This window comes from Caretta caretta, chromosome 2 (genome assembly GCF_965140235.1).
Source record: "Caretta caretta isolate rCarCar2 chromosome 2, rCarCar1.hap1, whole genome shotgun sequence".
NCBI lineage: Eukaryota > Metazoa > Chordata > Testudines > Cheloniidae > Caretta > Caretta caretta.
In genome coordinates, this window is record NC_134207.1 from 40,256,042 (window position 1) to 40,281,853 (window position 25,812).

Sequence of the window (25,812 nt, forward strand, 5' to 3'; positions counted from 1 at the left end):
AAAAATAGACCAATTATCCACCTTAGAGTGGAAAGCTGAAATAGCTGCTAGATGTACCTTGATAGATCAGCCAATCCTTGATGTTTCAGGTATAATAAGTAATTTAGTATGCATTGAATTAAAGAATGGGACAGCAAGAGTCCAGAATGGCACAACCAGATGGAAAAACATATCCATTTACAGAGGTAAGTAGCCCTGATAGGGCTTTCTACTGTTTAGCACCCTGTTGAGCAAGAGTGCTCCCTAATATCTAGCCATGGAGCATCGATGCAGTTAAATGAAGAGATTGCAGGATCAGGTGGAGTAGACTTCCATGATCTTGGGAAATTAAGTTCAAGTCCAGTGGAAGTGAAATAGGTGGTTTCACTGAGAGTGCGGAAAGAGTGCAGTACCTGTGTTGACAGATCCATGCTGGGACTATGAGTATTACTCTGGCCTGGTCCCATCTTAGCCTTAGTAATACCCCATGAATGAGATGAATTAGTGAGAAAGCATAGATGAGCCTGTGAGACCATGGTAGTATGAATGTATCTGTCAGGGAACCCAGGATGCCACTTCACAGGTAACATAACTGAAGACACTGTTGATCCTTGTCACAAAAAGGCTTATTTGGGGAGACCCCCACCATTGAAAGATGTATCTGACCACAACCGAGCAAAGAGACCATTCATAGTAACTCAAACGACCAGCTCAGGTGGTCTGCCAGATGGTTTTGGAGCCTGATAAGTAAAAAAGCTTCTAGATCTATCCAGTTGGCAACGCAGAACTCCCAAAGCAGACTTGCCTCTTGACAAAGTGGAGAAGAGCGGGCTCCTCCCTATTTGTTGAGGTAGAACATTGCTGATGTGTTGTCTGTCAGAACTAAGGGTTTTTCACTTGATCTGCTGCAGAAGAACTTGGCAGGCCAAGCTGACAGCTTTCAGCTCTCTGACACTGATGTTGATGTTAAAGTTAAGTCCTCTGCAGACCGTAGACTCTGAGTCTGTAGAGAACTACTCAGCCAAGGGCAGAACCATCAGTTACAGGGGGGCAAAGAGAAAGCCCACACATACATTGGCCAGACCTGTCCACCAATCTAGGGAGATGAGGACATGAGAAGACATAATCACTACCAAGTCTAGATGGTGACAGCCCTGTGAGTAAACAAAGGCCAGTAAACCCTGCAGAATTCCAAGGCACAGTCTGACATACTGGGAAGAAGGCTATGTGCCCCAGCAGCCTCAAACAGTGTCACGTTGTTGTGACCAGGTAAGTTTTGAGATCTATAACAACCGATTGAATTGTCTGAAACTTCAAGTCCAGAAAAAAAGCTCTGGCCTGAGTCAAGTCCAGTACTGTCCCTATAAACTGTATCCTTTGGACCAGCGAGAGGACAAACTTCACTGCACTAAGTCCCAGAGCATTGAACATTGACTGGATCAGAGATGCACTTAACAGTATCTGCACCCTGATTGGCCTTTGACAAGCCAGTCGTCCAGACAGGGATAAACTTGCACTTCCAATCTTTTGAGGAATGCAGCTATCATTGCCATAACCTTTGTAAAAACCCTGGGAGCTGCTGACTAGCCAAATGGTAGTATGGTGAACTGGTAATGATTTTGATTTACCAAAAACCTGAAATACTGTCCATGAGCTTGACTGATCACTACATGGAAGCAGGCATTTTTTAAAGACAATGGTGGCAAACTACTCTCAAATGACAGGATAATAGAAGCTAGGGTAACCATACAAAACTATCTTTTTAAAGAATTTCTTGAGTTGACGCAGTCTAAAATTGGTCTGACAGCTCGCTTCACTTTCAATATTAGGTTTCAAAGTAGCAGCCATGTTAGTCTGCATTCGCAAAAAGAAAAGGAGTACTTGTGGCACCTTAGAGACTAACAAATTTATTTGAGCATAAGTTTAAGTGAGCTGTAGCTCATGAAAGCTTATGCTCAAATACATTTATTAGTCTCTAAGGTGCCACATATGTCCTGCTTTTCTTTTTTCAATATTAGGAAATAGCAGAAATGAAACCTTTTCCCTCTGTGATACTGTGGAACATCCTCTACGGTAGCCTCCCTTGAGGACAGATTGTACCTCCTGGAGCAGGAGCTCCTCATGAGAATGGCCTGAAGAGGAAGGGTGGGAGGGAGGGAGGCAGGAAGGGGAAGAAACAAATTGGAGGGTATATCCCACTTTCAGTGTTTAAGACCCACTGGTTTGAAGTAATTTGGGACCAAGCACTGAGGAAGTGGGAAGACTTTGCAAATGTTTGAGATAGGGTCTGGAAATATGGAGACTGGTATGGAATCCTTGACTGACCCATCAGAATAACTGTTTAGAAGGTGTCCAGGAGGACCAGGAGCTAGAACCGAAGCAGAAGGAGTGGGAGGTCTGTTCCTATAACCCAGGTTTTTTTAATTCTGGTCTTGATGAGGAGAAAAGCAGGATAATGCTGAGTCTGACAGTGCTTTCTGATTGGGGCAGATACATACAAACCCAAGGACTTCAAGGTGTCCTTTGAGTCCTTAAGGCCAGGAAGCTTGATGTCTGTCTATTCTGAGAACAGAAAAGTACCCTCAAAAGGCAAGTCCTGAATAATATTCTGGACTTCATAGGGTAGACCAGAAGACTGCAGCCATGAAGACCTCCACACAGAGACTGCAGAAGCGATAGCCTTAGCTACCAAGTCTGCCACATCCAGCCCAGCTTGCAGCCAAGTTCTCACTACTAATCTGTCCTTGTTCACCAGGGAAGAGAACTCCTGTCTACCATTCTCAGGGAGCAGATGTTTGAATTTCTCCATGGAGCCCCAGAAATTAAAATCAGAACATTTCAGGAGAACCCGTGGTTAGCGATTCTAAGCTACAATACCCCCAATACCAAATAAGTCATATTTCTTTGCCTCTTGATTTGGGGGTGGGAGCTTGAAGCCTCTGGTGATCCCTTCGTTAGTCGCTGCAATCACTAGCATCCCTGTAGGAGGATGGGAGAACAGACAGTTAAACCCGTGGTAGGGCACATAATACTTGTGCTCCACAAGGTTCAAGGTAGGAGGCAAGGAAGATGAGGTGTGCCATAGTGTCTTTATGGGCTCCAAAATCACCTCATTGATTGGCAGTGCACTCTAGGTGGACCTGGCATAGTTAATACATTGATCAGGCAAAGAGAGGACTCTCTGACCTCCTGGACATGATTCCCCAAGTCTGAAGCACCCCTCTAACAATTCCTGATAAGTTTTGTAGTGGTCCGGAGGGAGTGATGTTGCCTCCAAGGAAATCATCTCATCCAGAGTGGAGAAGACTAGAAGTGGTTGAACTTCTTCTGCAAGATGTTCTGCTGGCTCCTCCAGAACCTCTTCCTGATAGTTTGCATTGGGCCCAATATCAGACACTGCAAGTGGGGCAGCTTCATGCAAGGACTCACTCCTCCTGGACAAGGGCACTGAGGAAGAACAGGGAGGGGAGGATTCAGAAGCTGGGGGAAAACCCCAGTGGTTCCAAAAGAGCCGCTGATAAGGGACCAGATCCCAATGACCTCCTCGCCACATTCCCACAGAAGCTCCCATTTTGGGTTCAATAGGGTACCCAGAGAGGAAGGATCTACGTGGGAAGCAGTGGGTACTGCTTCACGACTGACAGATATGAGGCCACCTTGGGGTCCAATGAAGAAGAATTCCCTTCTACAGACCATGGAGGGTCTATCCAAGTTCATTCCAGTGATTGGGGCCAAGAACCCACTGATGGCTAGAGAGACACCATCGTTGCCAGCTTCCTCTTAGATGGCACAAATGGGTAGACTATCCAGGAAGTAGGCAGCTGGTGCACTACAAGGTGCTGCACCACAGATGTTGGCACAGGGCGATTTAACAGTACCGTAGGAGCTGATTCCTGTACCGCCAACAATACCAGCACCAACAAACAAAGTAAACTCCTCGATGCTGCAAATGCCTCCAGAGTACTCGGCACCAAGATCATATCTGATTGATGCAGTGCTGCTGAAGTTAATAGTGTCATTTCTGGCACAGGACTCGACGGTGCCCATTCTGGGACTGGAGCTAACTGTGCAGTTTTAGAGTAACAGCCGTATTAGTCTGTATTCACAAAAAGAAAAGGAGTACTTGTGGCACCTTAGAGACTAACCAATTTATTTGAGCATAAGCTTTCGTGAGCTACAGCTCACTTCATCAGATGCATACTGTGGAAAGTGTAGAAGATCTTTTTATATACACACAAAGCATGAAAAAATACCTCCCCCCACCCCACTCTCCTGCTGGCAATAGCTTATCTAAAGTGACCACTCTCCTTACAATGTGTATGATAATCAAGCTGGGCCATTTCCAGCACAAATCCAGGGTTTAACAAGAACGTCTGGGGGGGGGGGGGGGGGAACAAGGGGAAATAGGTTACCTTGCATAATGACTTAGCCACTCCCAGTCTGTAGCTCACGAAAGCTTATGCCCAAATAAATTGGTTAGTCTCTAAGGTGCCACAAGTACTCCTTTTCTTTGTGCAGTTTTAGGCACGGATTTGGAGGAGGGGTGATTAGATCTCAGTTGCCTTGACTCCCTTTCCCCCTGCTTTGCAGACTTGGGGGTGGAGATCTTCCTCTGATCAGAGCCTCTCTGGAAGACTTATGCTCCTTCCTAGGCACAGGTGACAGTGACCAGTGCCGGGACTCTGACACTCTTGGAGGCAAACTTCTGACTGAAGCTGCAGCACTTGGCACAGAGTCAGACCAGGACAGCTCTGAGGGTCATCTCAGCTCCACCTCCATGAGCTGGAACTTCAGCCTAGCCTCCCTATCGCTTTTCACTCTATGCTTGAAGTCCTGGCAAATCTGGCACTGGTCCTTCACATGTGCCCCACCCAGGTATTTGTAATAAATGCTGTATGGGTCACTGTGACATGGCTGGGACTCACCACCGCGGCGCCCCCTGTTGGTACCTCTGGGAATTAGCTCAGTCCATGTGGAGCGCCCTCCACTGGTGGTGTCCTGTCAGTCTCTCGCTCTCTGTTGGCGTCCGGACCTGTGTTGTTCCCTTCTTGCAGCTTCCTCTTTCAGGACACTGCCCTCCAGCATGCCCCCTAGTCCACACTCACCCCCTTCTGCTCCCCCGAGCCTGCCCAGGTGCTTGTCTCCTCATTCAGGAGTCAGACCTTCCCCTTTGAAGGTCTGGGAGAGACTGCCTGCCTGTTGCCTGGGCAGCCTTTATATAAGGCCTAGCCTAACCCTGATTGGCTGCCTCTTGCTCTCCTGTGATTGGCTCCCCGCAGGCCATCTCTGATTGGCTGCCTGTCTGCACAGCTGCTCTGGCCTGCTGTAGCCCAATCTGGCCTGGAGGTGGGGCACCGCCCCAACACAGTCACTCACAGGCATAGGTTCTGAGCAAGAAGCACATGATTTGAAGCCTGGTGACCCAGGCATGCCTTGGTGGCGGCAACAGAAACCTGAAACAAGGAAAAACTATAAAATCTTAACTTTTTTTTAAACTACTAAAACTAAACTAACTACAACTACTAATTACAACTAGACTATGTACATAAAGGCTGAGAGAAAGCTGTTCTAGTAATTAAAAGGGGTTCCAACGACCGTCGCAGAAGATCAGAAGAAACAGAGGGGCTGGGGGCAGCTTTGTCTTTTATACCTACACGCAGTGGAAAGTGATGGCAAACAGCGCTCAAGCCACTCACCGGATACTGCTGAGAGAAAAAGTTTCTGATGGCCATACACTGGGTACACAGACACCAAGAATGAAATTCACATGTGCAACCACTTGAACAAGTGTTGACATTTCTATTCACAGTAAAATAAATATATGTATATATATAGTTTCAAAGTCAAAACACAAAAACAAAAATCAAAAAGCTATATTTTAATTAAATTAAAAAATATCAAAAACTAACTAACAACCCCAAGTCTCCCGCTACATTGCATGATCATCAAAATCCAAAGTTTTGTCCAGAAACAACCTCATCTTAGCTAGGATAATCAAAATAGCTTTCTCAGCATAACACACAAATAATGTTAAAAGTATTACACACTTACATAGCACAATGTATTAGCTCTACCAGATTACAGATTGTCAAGACACTGTAATAGTTTGTGTTGAACACTCACATTTTTAAAAATCAGAAAATAAAACACAATTATTTTTGGTTGAGAAATAACAGTTATATGTACCTGAGATGTTTCCCAATATATCTTTAGTATGACAAACTAGATCTTCATTTTCTCCTTCTTTAAAGTTTCCCAATTCTCCATAGTAAAGAGCAATCCCAAGCTGCATTATGCGTATAAACATAGGGAGCTGCTGATCAGTGATGGAAAGCTTCAAACTTTCAACTAACGTATGAATCTACAATATAAAGAATATAAAGCAAAAAAAATCATAATTATTTTCACTAAAATCAAGTTTTAAAATGTAAGATATGATGCTATAGATAGAACATCCCTATTTTTTTTCTCTTCAAAAACAATATCACAACATTATAATATCTTTAAGTCAAAAACATTCACACTTTGGAACCTAAATAAAAACAACATTTTACTGTATTAATGGCAGAGAGATGCGCATGAAAAATACTTTAATTTACATTTTTATAACAACTTATGTTACAATAAAGGAGAACATTCTACACTAAAGTTTGGGGTGTCTGAAATTGATTGAACACATTTTGCTATGTAGGAGAAAATGATGAAAGCATTCCAGGGCTGTAAAAACCATTGCAACAATAAAAAAAACCACCACCCTGAAGAAAAATTTTAAGTCAGCTGGGTTTTGGAAGGTTTGTTTGTTCGTTTTTTCATTTTTTTTTTTTTGAAGCATCGTATGTCCATATATTTGAAAGTTTGATCCTAGAAACATCAAGTTCCTAATTTCAATCTGCGAATGTCAACTAGTTATTCTAAAAAGGTGAAAGCAAAATGAGAACAAAATATACATATTTTTATGCCTAATTATATCGATTAGGAAATAAGGAAACTCTCTAGAACTCCAGAGAAGATAAGAGAATGGCTGGAGAGTAGTGACTGAAGAGAGGTGGATGATCAGTGGTTGGAATTAATCACTGGAAGCTGAAGAGAGAAGAATGTGTAGATGTATGAACTGTGAAGGCGGCTTGATTTACTAAAATTTAAAAAATTTTGGAAGGTGTTCTATTTAAAGCTGTTTAGCTCATCCATAACAGTCTTTATACTTTACAGCTGGTGTAGTCAATAAGTGGACCACAGGCCAAATCTGGACCACCAGACACTTTTGAATGGACCCCAAAATCTTATTTACTTATTTATTATCATTATTGTTGTTTTTTTTAAATATTGGCCTTGACTATACCTGACCAAGAAATTGGGACCTTGAAAAAAATAATTGACTACCCTTGCTTTACAGCGTTGAAATCAGTTGGTGGCTGTTTCTCATTCCAACTTCTGGAGATGGAAAGTTGCTGAATAGTACTGCAAATGGATGCTTGGTGTTTAGTGATAACTAAGCATCAGCAGTGTATGAATTTATCTGAGTCAACATGCCTAAGGTTGAGGGAAGTGGTAGAAAAGAAGCAACTGCACTAATGAAAATAAATAATTTTCAAAAGTAAAATATAAACATTGTTACATAGCAAGAAAAGAAAAGTCATGCCCATTTAAAAGTACAGAAAACTGGTTTCTTTGGGTTCTTCATGATCAAATATACCACAACATGAAACTTTGCTGAAGCAGAAGAAAAGAACACTGATGAATATGACCCCACAAATGAGACATTTCATTGCTATTTTCATCAAAACATAGCCAGGTTGGTAATTTAAGTCCATATTCAGGGCTTCCAGCAACCCTTCAGCAGCGTCATTCAAAATCTGTCTCCATTTGTCCCTGATACTCAAAAAAAATTTTTTTAAATCAATTGGTGATTATGCCATAAAAATGAAGTTCTTCAAAATGATTCTGCATATTTACCCTTATGGGTAATGTGCTGACTGATACAGCCTAACAGTAGAATCTTCTCCAAACAGTGCCTGTTAGAGCACACTTGTGCCCCCTCCTGCCCTTCCTTTCAACATCCTCAAATGTTCTGAGGGTGAGGCTATATAAGGGGCCCTGTGCCCTCTGCATCTCAGTTCCTGCTATCACTGACCCAGAGAAACCAAGATAGGATGCTAACAAAGATGGGGAAGGTGGGTGGGAAAAGCGAATATGCGGGGTCACCTCAAAAAAACCCTCTGGTTACATGTAAGTAACCTTCATTTCTTCAAGTGGCTCTGCATATTCCCACTTATGGGTACTTTGGCAAGCAGTACTGAAAAACACAGAAGGAAACAGAGCTCTAATTAAATGATGATTGAAGCACCGCTCTACCAAATCTCGCATCTGCTCTCGAAACCAAATCCAAAGCAAATTTAGTAGATGTACAGACTGACTTCCAAGTAGCAGGTTTACAGATTTCCCCGACAGGAACATGTTTAAAATAAGCAAAGGATCCTTCAACTGCCTTAGTGATATGACATCTCATAACAGTAGACAGAGGGAATGCTGCTAACTTCTAATATTTAAAGATACATTGTTTAACCCATCTGAAAATAGTATGGACAACTACACTGTAACCCACATGATTCTTAGCACAAGAAACAAATAACCAAAAAGACCACCTAAAATCTTTTGCTCTATTTAAAAAATAGGCTAAAACCATTCTAGTATCTAAAGGAGATTCCCCTTTATTAGCATGTGGCTTTGGAAAAAACACTGGTAAATTAACTGTCCGACTGAAGTGAAACTCAAATACTATTTTTGTGATCAAGTCCAAGAACCATCTTGTCCTTATGAGAAATAGGGATATAATTCGCTCATGCTTCTGGCTGATGTTATAGCAAAAACAACCACAGTTTTAATAAATAAAATAAAGAGCACTCTGCCACAGGTTCAGAAGGAGACTTCATATGCCTAGATAAAACCAAATTCAGATCCAATGGTGGAACCATATCTCTACAGGAACAATACAAGTTAGATAACGCCTTCATAAACCTTTTAACTGTATCATGGACAAATAATGACCTACCATCAATCAAAGCATCATAATCTGAAAGATCCACTAAATGAACTCAAAGAATTAGCCCCTCAGACTTTAAATATATCAAATACTCTAATATATAGGGAATAGAAATGGAAACTAATAAGTCAGATTTGCTTTGCATCCAAGAAGCAAATTAACCTATTTCAAGTAATATTTCCTCACAGATTGTTTTCTAGAATGAATACATTCTGCAGCAACATGGAACAAGATATTTCTAGATTAATCAAAGTCCTATAGTCCAGGCCATCAGATGAAGACACTTGGGATCTGAAAGAACACTCCTGCCTTGCTGCGGTGACAATAGGTTTGGAGACAAAGGAAGAAGTACACTGGTTCTCTATGACAGCTGGAGCAGGTCCATGTTGCCTCGGCCAAGCTAGAACAATCAGGATCATTCTTGCCTTGTCCTGTCCGATCTTCTTCACCACCTTCTGAATTAACGGAAAGAGAGGGAAAGTGACCGAGATGGACTGACTGTTCTTTCATGCTCTTGAACAGAAGAGACATTTTGTTGAATCATTTTGTTTGGACAGACTCCAGCTGGAGAAAATCTCTTGCCCACATAATCTTTCAGTGATCACTCGTGCATCTGAAACTGCTTCTGTGAGCCGATCTGCCAACACGCTGCTCTCCCCTGCTAGATATACGACCACCGAACAAACATAAACAGTGCTCCAATCCCACTGATTGACTGCCTTAGTACAAAGCAGAAAAGAGTGGGCACCTCGTTTGTTGACATAATGCATAGCCACTGTATTGTCTGTTGCAACTGAAACAACCTTCCTCTTTACATGAGGAAGAAAAGACCTGAGAGCCAGATGAAGAGCCCTTAATCTTAAAACATTTATGTGTAAATCCTATTCCTGGGACACCCAGTCACCTTGAACTATGAAAGATTCCAGATGAGATCCCAATCCATTGTTCGATGCATCAGATTTATCATTATCGACAGCAAAGGGGAACTGACCAAGATCCCCTCGAGAACATTAGTTCTTTTATCTACCACATGAAAGAATCTAAAATGTTCTTAGGCATGGTGACTGACATGTGAAGGTTGTCCAGCTTGTAAACCAACCCAACCAGCGTCTCATTGCCTCATTCTGAAATATGCAAATTGAGTAACATAAGTAGTTGCTGGCATACGACCCATTAGACCCAAAAAGAAAATCACTTTCTGAGTTCAACAACGATGTATCTCAAAAGTAGATTGTACTATCTTCAGAATGTTTTCCTCAGGGAGAAAAGCTCTTCCTACTACCAAGTCCAGGATAGAAGATCCATTTTATACGGTCTAAGTGGAGTATAGATTTGACTTTTTAATATTCAGAAGCAATCATAAATCCGTAGGAACGGAGGTAGCAAAACTGGATGTAGCCTAGCAGATATTCGTGTGAAGGAGACTTCAGCAGTCAACCGTCTAAATATGGGTTAACAGAGGTTTCCTGCCTTCTGAAATGCATTGCTAATATAGAAAGTTACATTGTAAAGACTCTTGGACTGTAGAAAGGCCAAAAAGCAGGACCTTGTATTGAAAATGTCCCTGTGACACCACAAAACATAGGTATTTATGATGATTTTGCAGATAGAAATATGGAAATACACATATGTTAAATCAAAAGTTGTAAACCAATCCATAACTGAAAGTAAGGGACTTATGGAGGCTAGAATTCACATTCAAAAACAAAACTTCAAACAAACCTGTTCAACTTCCTCAAATCTAAAACTGATCAGAGATCCCCATCTTTTTTCCACACCAGGAAATATCTTGAATAAAACTCTTGACCCCACGGACCCTAGGATACCTCTTTCAGCATCTATCAGAAGCAATTTCTGAACTTCATCTGGAACCGATGAAGACAGAATCTTTTAGGCATCTTAGCCTTACTAAATGAGGCAGCCAGAGCCAAAACAGGCCTCTTAATCTTTGGTTTCAGAGTAGAAGCCGTGTTAGTCTGTATTCGTAAAAAGAAAAGGCGTACTAGCAGCACCTTAGAGACTAACCAATTTATTTGAGCATAAGCATCCGATGAAGTGAGCTGTAGCTCCCGAAAGCTTATGCTCAAATAAATTGGTTTGTCTCTAAGGTGCCACTAGTACTCCTTTTCTCTTAATCTTTGGATCTGATGATCTCCTGGAGACCAATGGCTTAGCAACAACAGCTTCTTTAAGCAGGAACAGTTGCAGTCTATTCTGACATTCTTTATGAGCTCTGAATGTAAAAATCTGACAAACAGAACATCCAAAAGGAGAGTGGCCTTCTCCAAGACTCTTAAGACACCTAACGTGGTCATCTGACACCAGGAAGATAGCTGGGCATAAAGAACACCTCTTACATCTGCTTTTTCTTTGGTTCTGTCATCATACAGAACCAAACCTAAAATTATATTAAACTAAGTACAACTACAAACTCTCGAATTTAACTAACATTATAAGCTACCAACAACAATTATCTAAAAAACCCAGCTCTGAAGGACCAGATTAGCTCACTTCCATCTGGTTGAAGCAGCTGGAAGGAAGACAGACAGTAGAGAGTGCAACACCTCCTTATATAACCTTTCCCTGAGAGCATTCAAAGACGCTATGGGGAAGGGTAGACCAGTTAGGGCATTATGCATAAAGGGGACTATGCAGAACCACTCAAAGAAGAAACAATTGAAAGGCAAAATCCCAAAATGGATAAAAAAAAAAGTGGCTACGTTCTTTTATAATCTTCAGTGTAGCACAAAATCAGCTATTATAATAAATTACATATCCTCCTAGATATATTCTGCCAGGCAGATTTAAACTCACAGCTCCACTAATAGAATAAAAAGGATCAATATTGACATTAATGCAATATATAGTTCATGAAACATGAAAAGTGGCTTGATAATAGTCCCAAGTATCCACACAGGGCAAAATGCACTTCTGCATATTGCTATTGACCCAACATCTAAAAATAAAATCAGAAACGTAGTCCAAGATGCTCATGATGATATCCAACAATGTAGAAAAATATAAGGAAAACATTGCCATCCACACACATAACCCCCTTTTCATTTTTCTTCTTATTTTTTGGTGCTCAGCCAAAATATTTATTGCTGTAATTACAACTGCCGCTTTTACTTGATCTGAGTTGATTTGGAAACCTTCCCAGTCAAGGTGGCAGTATAAAGATCTGTGTGATTGCAAACAAGTAGTTATTTCAGTACACGAAAAGGAGTGCAGGAAGTTAATCATGCTCAATAGTGGTTTTGAAGCTGGTGTGGAAGGCTTCATTAATGGCAGACAGTCATGCATGTATACACATACACTCTTAATTAGAAGCTGGACACTTCTGACCAATAAGTCGCGAGTTCTATCAGGGGTAAAAACTGGCAGCCATTTTGAGCACCAGTCAGATCTAGTCCAGTGCCAGGAGAAGACGGAGCTGCCAGTGGTAACCCAGACTGAATCTGTGGATTGGATCTCAAAAGTTTCCTGTAATTTTATAGAGGTCAGCGGGATTGAAACTGGAGAAACACCATAAAGGAGGAATCACAGACTGGAAGTCCAATGTCTTCGTGAAGGTCCCCACTCTACCTCCCCCCCACCCCCCCCAAAGAGATAATTTATGAATACACTAGTTCCCAGGTACATGAAGCATTAATGCGAACTACCTGACAGCCTTCCTCATACCTGTCCCAGGGGAACTGGCTGTGGATTTGGGTTAATTTTACTGAGATAAGGGCCAGACCTTTCCACTCTAGCCTCTCTGCTAAAACAGTCAACTAGTTAGTGACAACTGCAGTAATGATGATTTTGGACATAAATACACTTATCTACTAGAGGAAATGGTTCAAGCTATAAATTCATTTCATTTACAGCAGGGAAGTTTAACATTTTTAAAGTTTTCATGAATGAATGCCAGGCATCCAGTGATTTGATTGGCTGGCACAGACTTCATTAATATAAATTACAAGAGCACATTTACAGAACACCTATATCCAATCAGAAACCTAACATTTAAAATAGTGTGTGTATATATATATATATATTTAAATGGTAATTTTTTCTATAACTGCTCTCTAACTAAAGCACGTAACCATCTTGTTTACATCAAATCAGAATGCAGCAAATCAATAATGATATATGAAGAAAATATTTCTCTACTGAATCAATAATTTAAACCTACAGGAATCAAGCAGTATAAAAATCCTTTTAGAATAGTATAAAAGAACACTGACATTGAACATTACTATACTGCTTATTTTATTAACAATTGATGATTGACTTCAACATTTATCCAGCAGCATAAGACCAAATGTTCTAATCTTTTATTGACATCTCTAAGGACAATGTACAAAGTTAAGGTATTTTATCTGTAAATCACATACTGAAAATGAAAAAATATGGTAACTAGGGACAATATCACCAAAAATCAACAAAATATGAATAGTGGGTAAGATGAGTCTTTGAACACATTGAAATGTTTAAAAAAGATGGGAATGACTGACCACCAACAGAGATAAAGAGGTGGGTTTCACATAAATATAAATGTAATTACACTAACATTGCTCCATGTACTCTGGCATGTGTTTTATGGTAATCTAGGATCCATAAAAAAAAGTTTTTTGTGTAATGAAGTAAAAGAAAGTAAATAATTCATTATTAAAACGGCAGCACCATTTGACACTATCCTGAAGACTGTGTCAATGTTTCCACTATAAATGTCTGTTGTCAGAGGTTTATAATTCAGCCATAAAAATTTGATCCGTGTTAAAACTTGGCATAGAAGATCTCAAGTCTCTGACTGAATATTTTTCCAAAATTAAAAAGAATAACTTTGCTGATTTTAAGTGCAAAAATACAGGATTTTAGCATACAGTATTATTGCACATATGCACCAACTGCACTAGTACCACAAATCATAAAGGCCTTAATACGTATGTAACAGTCAATCGTATGATAAATCATTAATATCAGAATGGTCCATGTAAGCTTTAAAATCATTGACGATTTAGTTATAAAGGTCCTAATATCCGTAAAGACTCAGCTTTTACTCATTTCTAAAAAAAACACAAAAGAAATGAATTTACAAAAAAAATTAACACAGGATTAACTGGTCCCACTGTGCCTAAGTACTGTATACATTTAAGTGCACCAGTGCACGATAGGATGTATTTTATGTACTAAGATACCTACATCTGATAGGAAAAATTACTAGAGAGTGTATCAGTAAAAATTAAATTAATGATCACAAGAGGTGCTGATTGCCTGCTTTGCACATATGCTACTGGAAGTTCATGTGTGCAAAACAAGTGTCTAAGCAGCATTTTGCATGAATACATTTCTAGATAAGCACTTAAAAATAGCAAGTGTCTGTAAAGAGTTTTGGTCATTTAGTGCCAGATGTGTGTGTATGATATTGGATACTTGCCCATTAAGAACTGGACTTGGACCACGAATTTTTTACACCTCGACCACTGACTATATTAAGTTTTGCTTAATATTAATCAGTGTCTAGGCCAGATTTGAAAATGCTCTATGTCCCATTACTAATCTCCTAAATCATGCAGTCCCCAAACTTAACTTTGAGCTTCCCTTTTTCCCCTGTTTTCTCGACTCTTTATTCTGTGGTACAATTATTACAATCATTTTTGAAACTCAAGCAAAAAGCTGTCTGGATTGAACATGACTTTTTCTTTCTTAAATACGCTAGTATACATAATACATGCAGTCTATTAATAAACCAAAACACAAAAATTCCATAGTAGTTAACGTACTATGTTAGTGTTCATGTTCTTTGGTTTTTCTTATGAATGTCAAATTATACACTTAAAACCTGAAAAGTAGTTCATACATATGGATGTGAGGAAACAAAAGAAGACACTTTGATACCTACTTTGATAACAGATGGCATCTTGGAATTAAGATTATCATAAGTAAAATGCAGACGAGTTCTGAAGGAACACTTGTAAAGGAGAGGGTCCTGGTAAAATTCAATTTTTCCACTAGCATTTCTCTTATCAAGACACACTGTGCAGTCAGAAAAATTAATCACCTTCCTTAGTACCAGATCATTTGCTTTAAAAAGATAAGAAAAAATATTAAGACAGTTTAAAACATAAAAAATAAAAACCAAATACTTAATATGCATAGTATACTAATCTAAGAGCGAACAGTAATAATCAATAAAAATAAATATTGACAGAAAGAGAAGAGACTGCCATTATAGTTAACAGTGTTATCTTTTATTTAAGCTACCACAAATATTACCGGTTCACATGACTAAAATAAAGAGCTTTAGCAAGAAGAAGAATTTTCTAAGTAAGCATTTGGTAATATATTTATCTTTACAGCTTACTAAAATGTTTTCTATTTAAACATGCACTTAAAGTGTGCGTTTTACACTTTAAAAAAAAAAAAAAAAAAAACTTCCACAGAGATAACAATCCCACCCACACTTGAAAACTATTGTCCCAAACATAGCAGAGGCCTCAAATCCCCGGGAATAATGATTATCCAGAGGGGGTGGGGGGAGGAGGAAAGAGTATTGATCTTGAAAGAAAGGGGAAGAAAGAACTTAATAAATCTAAACATTACACCTCCAATAATGCACTCGAAGGGTACATTCAGTTTTACTCGGAATAGCGGGGGGGTGGGGGGGTGGAAACAGCTGAAGCCAATAGTTAAAAATTAGGCAGAGAATATGGAAAGTGAATATCCAAAATGTACTCTCAATTTTCAGATACTTGATTATAAATCTGCAAGGACAAAAAAATCCTTGAATTATCATTAACCAAAAACATATTAATTTTTCCTTATAATCATAATTTTGCTAGAAATAACAGAGTTGCAGAAAACTCCAAAGATACAAAATCAATTCACAAAAAGAGTAGTTTCTTTCTAAGATCTTGTATGGCCTTGACTAACAGAGAAAAAAATTATACATTTTCCTGTTTAAGAAGAATTTTGTATTTTGCAGCCAAAGGCAGAACAGGGAAAGTCCTTCTTTCTCCTTCTTTGGCCCCTTTATCAATTCTCCTATGCCCCAGCCAAATGGATTACCCAGTGAGACCCTTCCTCTTAGGAGAACTCTATCTGGGATGACTAGTGCAACTGGGAAACAATGACGTATGGATCACCCTCCACACCCTGCTCTGCAATCCAACGACAGCTGAGAAGGGCAGAATGCCTTAACCTGTTTTTCCATGCTGTGGTCAGTTTAACTTTTAATAAAATGCATATTTCAAAGATGGTCTTTCTTGTGAATTTGGTGATTATAAGAACAAACAATATAGGCTAGAGCCACGCACAGTGCAAATTTCTCAACTCACTTTGCACCTCAGAGCTGACCTTAAAACACTCCTAGCTACTGTAGTCTGTGCACAAGGATAAGACCAGCCCACTCATTTCTCTCTCCCTGGGAGAGTTTTGTTGATTTGATATGTGCCAAAAATGAAATGTGCCAAAATTGCACATTTTCGTCAGATAAGTTTTTATCTTGCAATTTCTGAAGCAAAATAAAATGTTATGATAAATTTGGATTCAGATATATTTTATAATGTTATAATATTACCATAATTATTATAAATTTTCGCTAGAGAAGACCGTCCAGTGGTTAGGATAATGGCACAATATGCAAGAGACTCATATTCGATTCTCTGCTCTGCTACATATTTCCTATGTGACTGTGGGCAAGTCTCTCTTGTGCCTCAGTTCCTCATCTGTAAAATGAGGATAATAGGACTTCCCAGCCACACAAGAGAATTGTGAAGATAAATAGATTAAATATCATGAGGCACTCCGATACCAAGGTATTGAGGACGACAAACCCCACCCTAAAATGAACAGATAACTTGATATTTTCCCCTACTGAAATGTGATGTGGCAGGTATTATTTCCCTTAACTGATGTAATAACTGATGGTCCTTCTATCCCATAAAATACACTGCACGTGTTTGCATTTGCATTCAGCCTACTTAATAGTCAACATATAAAATTACCATATTGTGGCCTGCAAGGTACTGGTAATGGAAAAAACAACTATGTTAAAAAAGAAAATTGAAAATATAATAGGAAGCAATTTCACTTCCAACCCTTAGAAAGCTACTTGCATGAAATTTAAACTCCCATCGAAGGAATAACAGTCCTAATACTACAGAATTTAAGACCCAAAAGTATCTACTCACCAGAGATGTCCATAAACGCACGATCCCAAAATTCATCCACTGTATAGCATTCTGCAGACGTGATATTGACTGAGAGAACAATATCATCCTCCACATACTTTAATATGAGATTGTTGATCACAATGTTGACATTGTTTACAACACGCCTAATCAAACTCTGCACATAACCTATCAAATGGAAACAAAAAGACAAACAGAATGATTCTCTGACGCTATGAGAAAGAGATGCTACTATTAATTTAATTATTACAAAAAAATAAAACAAATTATTTCCAAGGTGTACCTATTCCCAGTCATCAGAATACTAACCTTTTCCTAGTCAAAAGCACAAGGCACATAACTTCTTTAAGACTGCATTGAGTGCTACTGGGTGGATTAGCTTCCAACAAGTGTGGCAGAGGAAATATAAAAACAAAATTCTCGTCTATTAGTATTAGGTGTTAGATTGTTATGTTGAAACCTGATGGCAAAAATTAACCTTCAAATTTAATTTTTCAGGATAGTGCAAAATTTATTTCTTTTTTTGTGTGGGGAGATCACAAAATACTGCTACAAAAAGATTTTATGTGAACATACAAAAATGACTATTTTTAAAGAAAGATAGAAATGGACTTGGAAAGAATATACAAAGTTACTAGGATACTAGTTCAAAATACATGCCTTTACATGTATTTTTCCTTCTGAATCCATCTATAAAAAGTCACAGAACAACATCCATCTTTCTAAGTACTTTTATTACTCAATTTAAATTTTAATGACCAATATATTCATGTGCTCCTCAGTAAGAACTCTTTTCAGAGGAACAGCCGTGTTAGTCTGTATTCGCAAAAAGAAAAGGAGTACTTGTGGCACCTTAGAGACTAACCAATTTATTTGAGCATGAGCTTTCGTGAGCTACAGCTCACTTCATCAGATGTATGTAAGAATGTATGTAAGAACTCTGTTAGGTATAACAGAATCAATTTCTGTCAACAACTCACACAGTTAGCACCTGCAATAAAGCCTACTGGGAAGAAACCTATTTAAATTTGTTCAACCATAACATGGCTGGAAAAACTAACTCTTTTATGCTTTCCCAGTGGAGGGTAAAAATTCTCATCTGAACAATACAGGAAAGAAATGCATTCCTATCCATGTTCAAGTTTTTCCTGTATACGGAATATATTAACAATGCCAATTAATTTATGCTGCGAAGGAAAAAACACAGATACAACTATTTAAAAATTATTATATTTTAAATTATATTACTTATGCATCACTATATTTTAAGTTATTACCTACCCATACATCAATATCATATGTAAAAACACATGCATTATATATTATGGAGACAGTGATGGTCACTATAGTTTAAATTGATTGAAAAAAGGCAGTTAAAGTTAGAACTTATTCCACTTATTATACAAAATAAAATATTGCCTTTAGAAACTCATGTCACACGTTAATGGGGTATGATTTACTTTTTAGTGTATTTTAAATCCACTGAGGGGGGGGAGAGGAGGAGAGAACCTCACACAATCTTTAGCAATTTTTTGGGCCCCTTTCAAAGAATGTTGTTAAAACATAGCAAATGCAAACATACCACAGGTACCAATAATAATGTCTCGTGTATAGGGTACACAAAGAATTTCATATTTACACAAAATATTTATTCACCTAACTTCCATAACTTTGCTCACTAATGTCAAGACATTTGATGATGGATGCCATTTTCTATGGACGGTGAAGAGAAATTTACTAAACAAGAGCAAATGTAAGATGCTTTTAACTGGGGCTGCAGATAGGATTTATAGGTCCTTCAACAAGCTGTCAAAGTAGGGCTCTCTGTGACCCAGAACCGTGCAGCAGCCTCACCCTTCTAAATAAAACATGTAGCACTCCCGCAACCCTATGCTTTGCTCCCAGAGAACTCATCTCCCCTTTGTTGTGCCTCCCACACCACCTCCATTGATAATGCCTCATCCCTTGACCAGCTAGATACCCATACTAAATTTCATTCTTTTTTTTTTAATACCATCTCATTGCCATGAAACAGAATACAAGTGTTGCCAACGTGCAAGAGACAGTCAACAGTCTGTTACAAGTTGGTACCATCTGCCCAGGATGGGTCATTATCTCTGGGAGACAGATTACCAACATTCACTTTAATAGAGCCTTCACGTTCTCAGTGAGTTCAGTTACCACATTAATGAAAGCTGATAATATTGCTTCTAATGTGGCACTCCATTTCTTGATCCACTTTATGTAAGCTGTGATCTGCCCGCTGCACTAAATTTACAAACAAAGATTATTTTGAATTTGAGGATAATTTCTCCTTATAGATAGTTAGCATTAAAGTTGAGATTCAACTTCTATTCCAACTCTCCTTTTTCCAGTCTATCATACAAATATTGGGCTGCAATTTTCTTCATTTGATTTCATCCTAAAATGTGTGTGGGCTTTTTGGTCCACATTTGAGCAAAACTGATTAGCCGTTTTCAATTTATAGAAGTACAAATTCACATACTTCCCCTGTATACGTTCTTATCAGATGATTTGCATTTGCATAATTCTAAAATGGCTGAAACTGAACTCTTTGCCGTGTTTTAAAACAGTTATTTTACATATGCAAATGTGGTTTTAAGATTTCCCTTGAACATATTCAGAATCAACAATATTCAATATCTGAGTATTTTTTAAAGATTTAATATGAAAGGTTGACCACACAATGTGCAATAAATCTTTCATTATATTAAAAATATTTTGAACAAGCTTAACTCCCACATAATTATTTATTTTTAGACATTTCTATTATGCTATGATCTTGCCACTATCATGAGTGTATTAAAGCATAATAAATATGACATTAAGGAGGCGAAGTATTTCTTTGGAGACTTGTGTAAGGAAACAAGATGGAATCCAGGAGGCCAAGTGAAAGCTGTCAATATTAAGCTGTGAAATTTACAGTTCTCTAATCTTACATGACCTTTTCACTAACTGAATCTGCCCTTTTGCCCTACTGTCAACCAACTACTGAAATGAACATGTAGAAGTATAAAACTTGCTGAAAAAAGCTTGTAACTGAAATTCAAAAGATGAGAAAGGGTAAAATGTACTAGTTCATCCTTGATGAACATTAGAATACAGACTAAAAAGATTTGCAGAAGGAGTTGTAGTATTATAAAGTGCTTGATTCCTGTTTACACTAAGACCACTTTAAACTGCTCTGACGGTGTAAAGGAAAAAAGTGGAAGTAAATTATACTTACATCCACATTAAAACCGCATTAAATGACTGAAGTGGTATAAAGTGGCCTCCGTGCAAATAAGAATCAGGCCCCAAAATATTTAGGCTTTTTAAGAAGTTGCAATGTGCACAGTACAAATATCAATTAGACTATATTTTATGATAAAAATTTTAAATGGTCTGATTCTGATCTAACTTACACTGTTTTCTTCTGATGTAACTTTAATACATTAAATGGCGTTACTCTTGATTTGCATCAGAGAAACAGAATCAGGTTCAGCAAAACAAGTGAAATCCTTACCCCGTTAAAATCAATAGCAAAACTCTCACTGATTTCAGTAGGCTCAGGATTTCACTCATATTTAAATGTAAAATTAAAAGAGCTCTAGTTTTTTCTTATTCTGAAAATATTTAAAACAAAGCTTTTTTATTTCAAAGCCTGATATATCTTTAGTTGTATTGTTATATTTCAAAATAATGCAAAAAAGAGTGACACTTTTTCAATTCTCTGATTTAAATCTGCACACTTACATAATGATCATTTAAATGTTGTTTCACATAAAATTCACATGCTTATGCAGAGAATATTGACTTTCTAGAGTTTCATCAATATTCAGCCAGCTAAGTCTCCTATAAGCTTTAGGTGAATTATAAAAATATGATAGACTAAAGTATATTAAAATGTATAAGATTCCTAAATATGCAGGAAAATATTCACAACAGAATGCACTCAACTGTGGCAAAATTTATAAGAACCATGAAACACCATGAGGAAATTCAGAGAGCAGAAAGCTTATAAATTTAATTTTTAAAATGTATATGGAAAGCAGTTTCATTTTTTTTTAAATACTGATTTCCTCTTTCCTAATATCTTAGTCATAGGGCATGTCTATACTTGCAGCTAGATTGGCACTGCTGCGATCGATGAAGCGGTGTCGATTTAGCAGGTCTGGCGAAGACCCACTAAATTAATGGCAGACACTCTCCCGTTGACTTCTGTACTCTAGTTCCCGGAGAAGTGCAAGGTAAGTTGGAGAGAGCGTGTCTCCCGTCAAAACAGCGCAGTGTAGACACCACTGTAACTAGACATAAGTTAGGTCGACTTCAGTTATGTAACTTACGTAACTGAAGTAGCATAACTTCGGTCGACTTTCAGCTGTAGTGTAGACCAGCCCATAATGATCCCTTCTGTTCTCAGAGGTTATGGACCATACAGCAAGCAGCACTTACTGCAAGGATGTACTTCAGGTTTCTGCAATTTTGCTTCAGTAGGAATGTCTATTTCCCCTTCAGTCTCCACAAGGCAACTTTCTGGCATGATTGAGGCAATAGTTCAATCATTGTTTTTCAGCACCCTCAGAATCTGAATATGGCTTCACCACCATGGCAGCAAAGGGTAGACAGAGTCCGCAGGTATCATAATTGGCACAGAAACAGTAGCAGTGTTCCAGCTTTGTGGAGCAAGTAGTATCCCCTCCACCAGTCCAAACGGAAATTCTTTAATATTCCGGCTTTATAAGCCTTTCAAAGCCAGTCAGTTTTGACATCCATGATGCTTTCTCTGTGATCCACTATAGTTTGCCTAACCACAACATAGTAAGATTTTTCCGCTGGAGAAAACTCTGATTATGGGAATAAAAAACTGGGAAGCGTGTTCTATCAATAGTTTCCTGCAGTTTTGGTGCAAAACAATTATCAAAGTTAAAAAAAATCTGAAGTTGCTTTCTCTTTCATCAGTAATTATTTTGCTCAAATATAAAGTGAAGGAAGAACTGGACCTCACAAACTAAATAGGATCAGACTGAATGAGTGTGATGCTTCCCAGGACTAGGCAGGGTTGTGAGGTATCTTGCTACCACCTGCCCATAGTGTGAGGAAGCCTTAACTGTGCCTGCCATGGATCAGCTTGCCAACTCCACCAGCCACAGACAATACAAGAACTCCCCTCTATGCCCCACTGTCTCTTTACAGGTTAGCAATAGGCACACTCCACCTTGAGCCCTCAGGGCAAGCATTTCCCTGGAATGTTCAGCCCCTGTTCCGCTCACAGTACTCACAGATTCACTGCTTCCAAAGAAACAGCACTCCTCAGCTTACCAGTTTCACCTCAGATCACCACTCAACTTAACACACAACACTTAGATATGTTTATAGTGAAATCAAGTATATGTTTATTTAATAAAATAAATTCAAATAGCAGCAAGTAGAAGTATTGGAAACAAATGGTTACATATAAAGTAAAATAAATAAAAGCATTCTAAAAGCCTACACTTGAACTCGGTATTCTCATGTCTTGTAGAGTAGTGCTCACCCAAAGTTCTTGAAGAGCTCTATAATGAGACTTGGCTGTGATCCTCCTTTCATCAGACAAGGACGTGGTCAGCTTGCCTCCCCACTGAAGGACGCTGTACGTTTCCTTGTACCCCCAGATATACCCTAACAACCTTTTGTAGTTAGTCATTAACAGGACACTGCCTGCTGTTTGTTTCATCCTGTGAATTTCTTCTTGTAGATTTCGCAATAGTTTCTTCTGCCTGTGGCTCAGTATGGAAATAGGCCTACACTGTGAGACATACAAAAAATGCATGACCAGACAGGGAGATAAGTGTATGTTACCTTCCACCTGAAAGGAATATGCATGAGGCATGTCACCTCCCGGTGACCTGCCTTAACTCCAAGACCTTACTATAATTTTCAGTATAAATACACAACTCCTTAAATATTATCCATACATACACTTTGCAATGATTACAATGACTAGTGGGCTATTGGCTCTCGGTAGAGTCCTCATATGCAGTGAACTATTATGCATATATCTGACCCAGAGCATTCCTGTTAAAACCCTATGCACCCCCTGTGCATTCTCTCACTTGGCACCATCACTACCACCACTCTGAAAATGGTCATCTGTTGACCCTGGAAAACTGTTTCTGCCAGACTGGTGATGTCTCCCTCCAAGCTAACAGCCCTGAATTTTCTCCCACACGTGAATATTTTGTACTGAACTCTATCAAGCAGCACTTCCTTCCAGTACATTACACCAGCCTCTGAGAAAATACTTGGGCCTTTGGGAAGCTCATGTTGAATTGAGTGATTCCAGCACTCTGGTGTGATGCTTGCTAAACACCAAAAGTAGTCTATTTACAGTAGGAGATAAGCTACATTAATAAGAGTGAGATATATGGATTAAAGCCTACCTAGGACGTAACAGCTAAATCATAGAACAAGATTCACAGTGTTTGGATTCATATGTTGCATATCTTATGGAACTTCTGAGTGACATGGAAGGTGGCTGATGCTAGATGCATAAAGAAACAAAACTGAACTTGGAGAACTTAGCTCTGCTGAAAGTCTGTCATGATGCATCCAAAGACATCAGCTCTTACTGATGCTCACTGGTAACAGTCCAAGGTGTTGAACTTTTCACACTGATATACTGAGTGTCCGTCCCTTCACCACACCACTGACTGTGTAGAGTGTGCCTACAGACCAGAAGTGACGATGTAATTACAGATCCACAAGAGCATCAAGGTTACAAAGTAACTACTGAAGCAGTAAGAGAAAAACATGATAACCAGGTGTTGATGCTTCACCAAGATACTGACATGCCCAGCAAGGTGCTCACCTTAGGCAATTATAGGTTCCTGCCTGGAAAAGCGCATTTCATGATGCAATTGTTCTTGGAGAAATGCCCCTCTTGGAGGGTCTACGCTCCATATGATGTTTGTGTTCCAAAAAGCATGCCTCCAGAGCACCTATATCGTGAAGATTCTCACAGAAACCAATACTCCAACGTGCCAAAACCATCACTAAGGAACTGATGATTTCCCGCACAAGGCTTCTGTGGGTTGGGTCAGGATAACTAGGTCTCAGAACCTCATGATGTGGAGATGGGACACAATGAGCCAAGATGGACAAACTCTACTACCACTGAGCTGAAGTGCTGCCCAGGTAGGAGATGTGTACCAAAACTCCTGTATATCCAAGTCACTGAAGTTCCAGACTTCCTTCAACACCAATAATTTATCAAGGCAAACAAATCAAAGCAGTCTTTAAATCCTTGGCTCTAACACAGGTGTCCATGTACCAAAGTGAGGCAAAACAATATATAATAGAAGCATAAAAATGTAGGGCCAGAAGGGACCTCAAGAAATCATCTAGTCCATTTCTACAAACTGAGGCAGGATGATCCTCGTGCTATCTAGGCTTGTATCCCTTGATATATTCCCTAACACAAAGTGCTCTGCACACAAACTTTAATGTCCTCTCCCAAGGTCAGATTAATGAGACAACTGCTAACTTCAGCCTTCTGCTACTTTGACGTGGAAGAGAAAGACCTCATCAACTCTGAAGGCCCAGAATAATAATGTCCAAAAAAAGACGCTAAAAAACTGTAGTGCCCTAGACCTAGATCAAGAAGTTTGCCAGAAAGAAAAATACCACAAGGAAAACATCCAATGCTATGTGCACAAAAGAGGATGATTTCTTAAATTCACATTAGCACACACTGAAAACCTTGTAAGAAGACAAAGAAAATAAGATATTGAGATAAGCTTCTCAACTTTTATCATCCTGAACACACAGATGTACATCAGCCAAAATTACTGGAAAAACTAGAAAGTGCTATTCCTTGTGCAAAGGCCTACGAAGAATTAGCAGGAAAAGATTTGTCTTTTCTTTAAGTTAAAGTTTTATTTTAATTTAGCTGTGTTTTGGAATACTGCTAGATCCTTTTCACCTCAGACTAATTTGTGGATGGTCAGCACTTCTGAAACATCAGGCTACTATTAGGTGCCTACATATATTTAATGCACCTAACTTTAAGCACACAGATTTGAAAATTTGGGCCCAAGTTAATAAACCTTTAACCTATTTTATTTATAAAATCCATATAAAGCATACAAATAAACAATTACAATCTAGTTCATGAAAGGTATGTTGTACATTACCTGGCGGTAAATCAGGATCAGAAGGAGCAGTTTGCTGGATTCGTCGTGGTTTCACTGCTGATTTTGCACTCTCTGTGGTACTGCGGTTTGTTGAACTGGAACCACTGCTTTCATGGTCTTCCTGGAAATCAAACAAATATTAATCTGAATTATTCAAAGAAGAAAAAAATTAACTGAAGAGTAGCTGAATGTAAGGGATTTATGATTGCTAGATTTGATAAATATAATATTTTTGCCAGTATTGTTCCTTGTACACTACAGTTTGTGTTTAACCATAAATTATACAGTAATTTGGGATTAACTAGAAAGCAAAAAACAGATGATTTGAAATGCAAATAAAAAAGAGTATCAATCCAATATTTAATTGATTGGTTTTGTTTTAGCAAAAGTCACACATTATAGTGATGACCGTAATTAGCTGCAATTCAGACAAAACATTCCT

At 38.7% G+C, this 25,812-nt stretch overlaps 1 protein-coding gene across 10 annotated transcripts in view; it reads right to left on the bottom strand.

The window, feature by feature from the left end:
* Positions 1-25,812, bottom strand: part of VPS13B (vacuolar protein sorting 13 homolog B) — a 940,751-nt gene that overhangs the window by 816,447 nt on the left and 98,492 nt on the right. For 9 of the 10 annotated variants that reach the window (XM_048841327.2, XM_048841328.2, XM_048841325.2 and 6 more), the window contains 4 exons: positions 25,371-25,491; positions 17,197-17,364; positions 14,907-15,088; positions 6,166-6,340 (listed from right to left, as the gene is read on the bottom strand). In XM_048841327.2, the coding sequence (XP_048697284.2) occupies positions 6,166-6,340; positions 14,907-15,088; positions 17,197-17,364; positions 25,371-25,491 (646 nt within the window). The remainder of the gene's footprint in view (positions 1-6,165; positions 6,341-14,906; positions 15,089-17,196; positions 17,365-25,370; positions 25,492-25,812) is intronic. The other variant, XM_075125027.1, reaches the window with a different exon arrangement.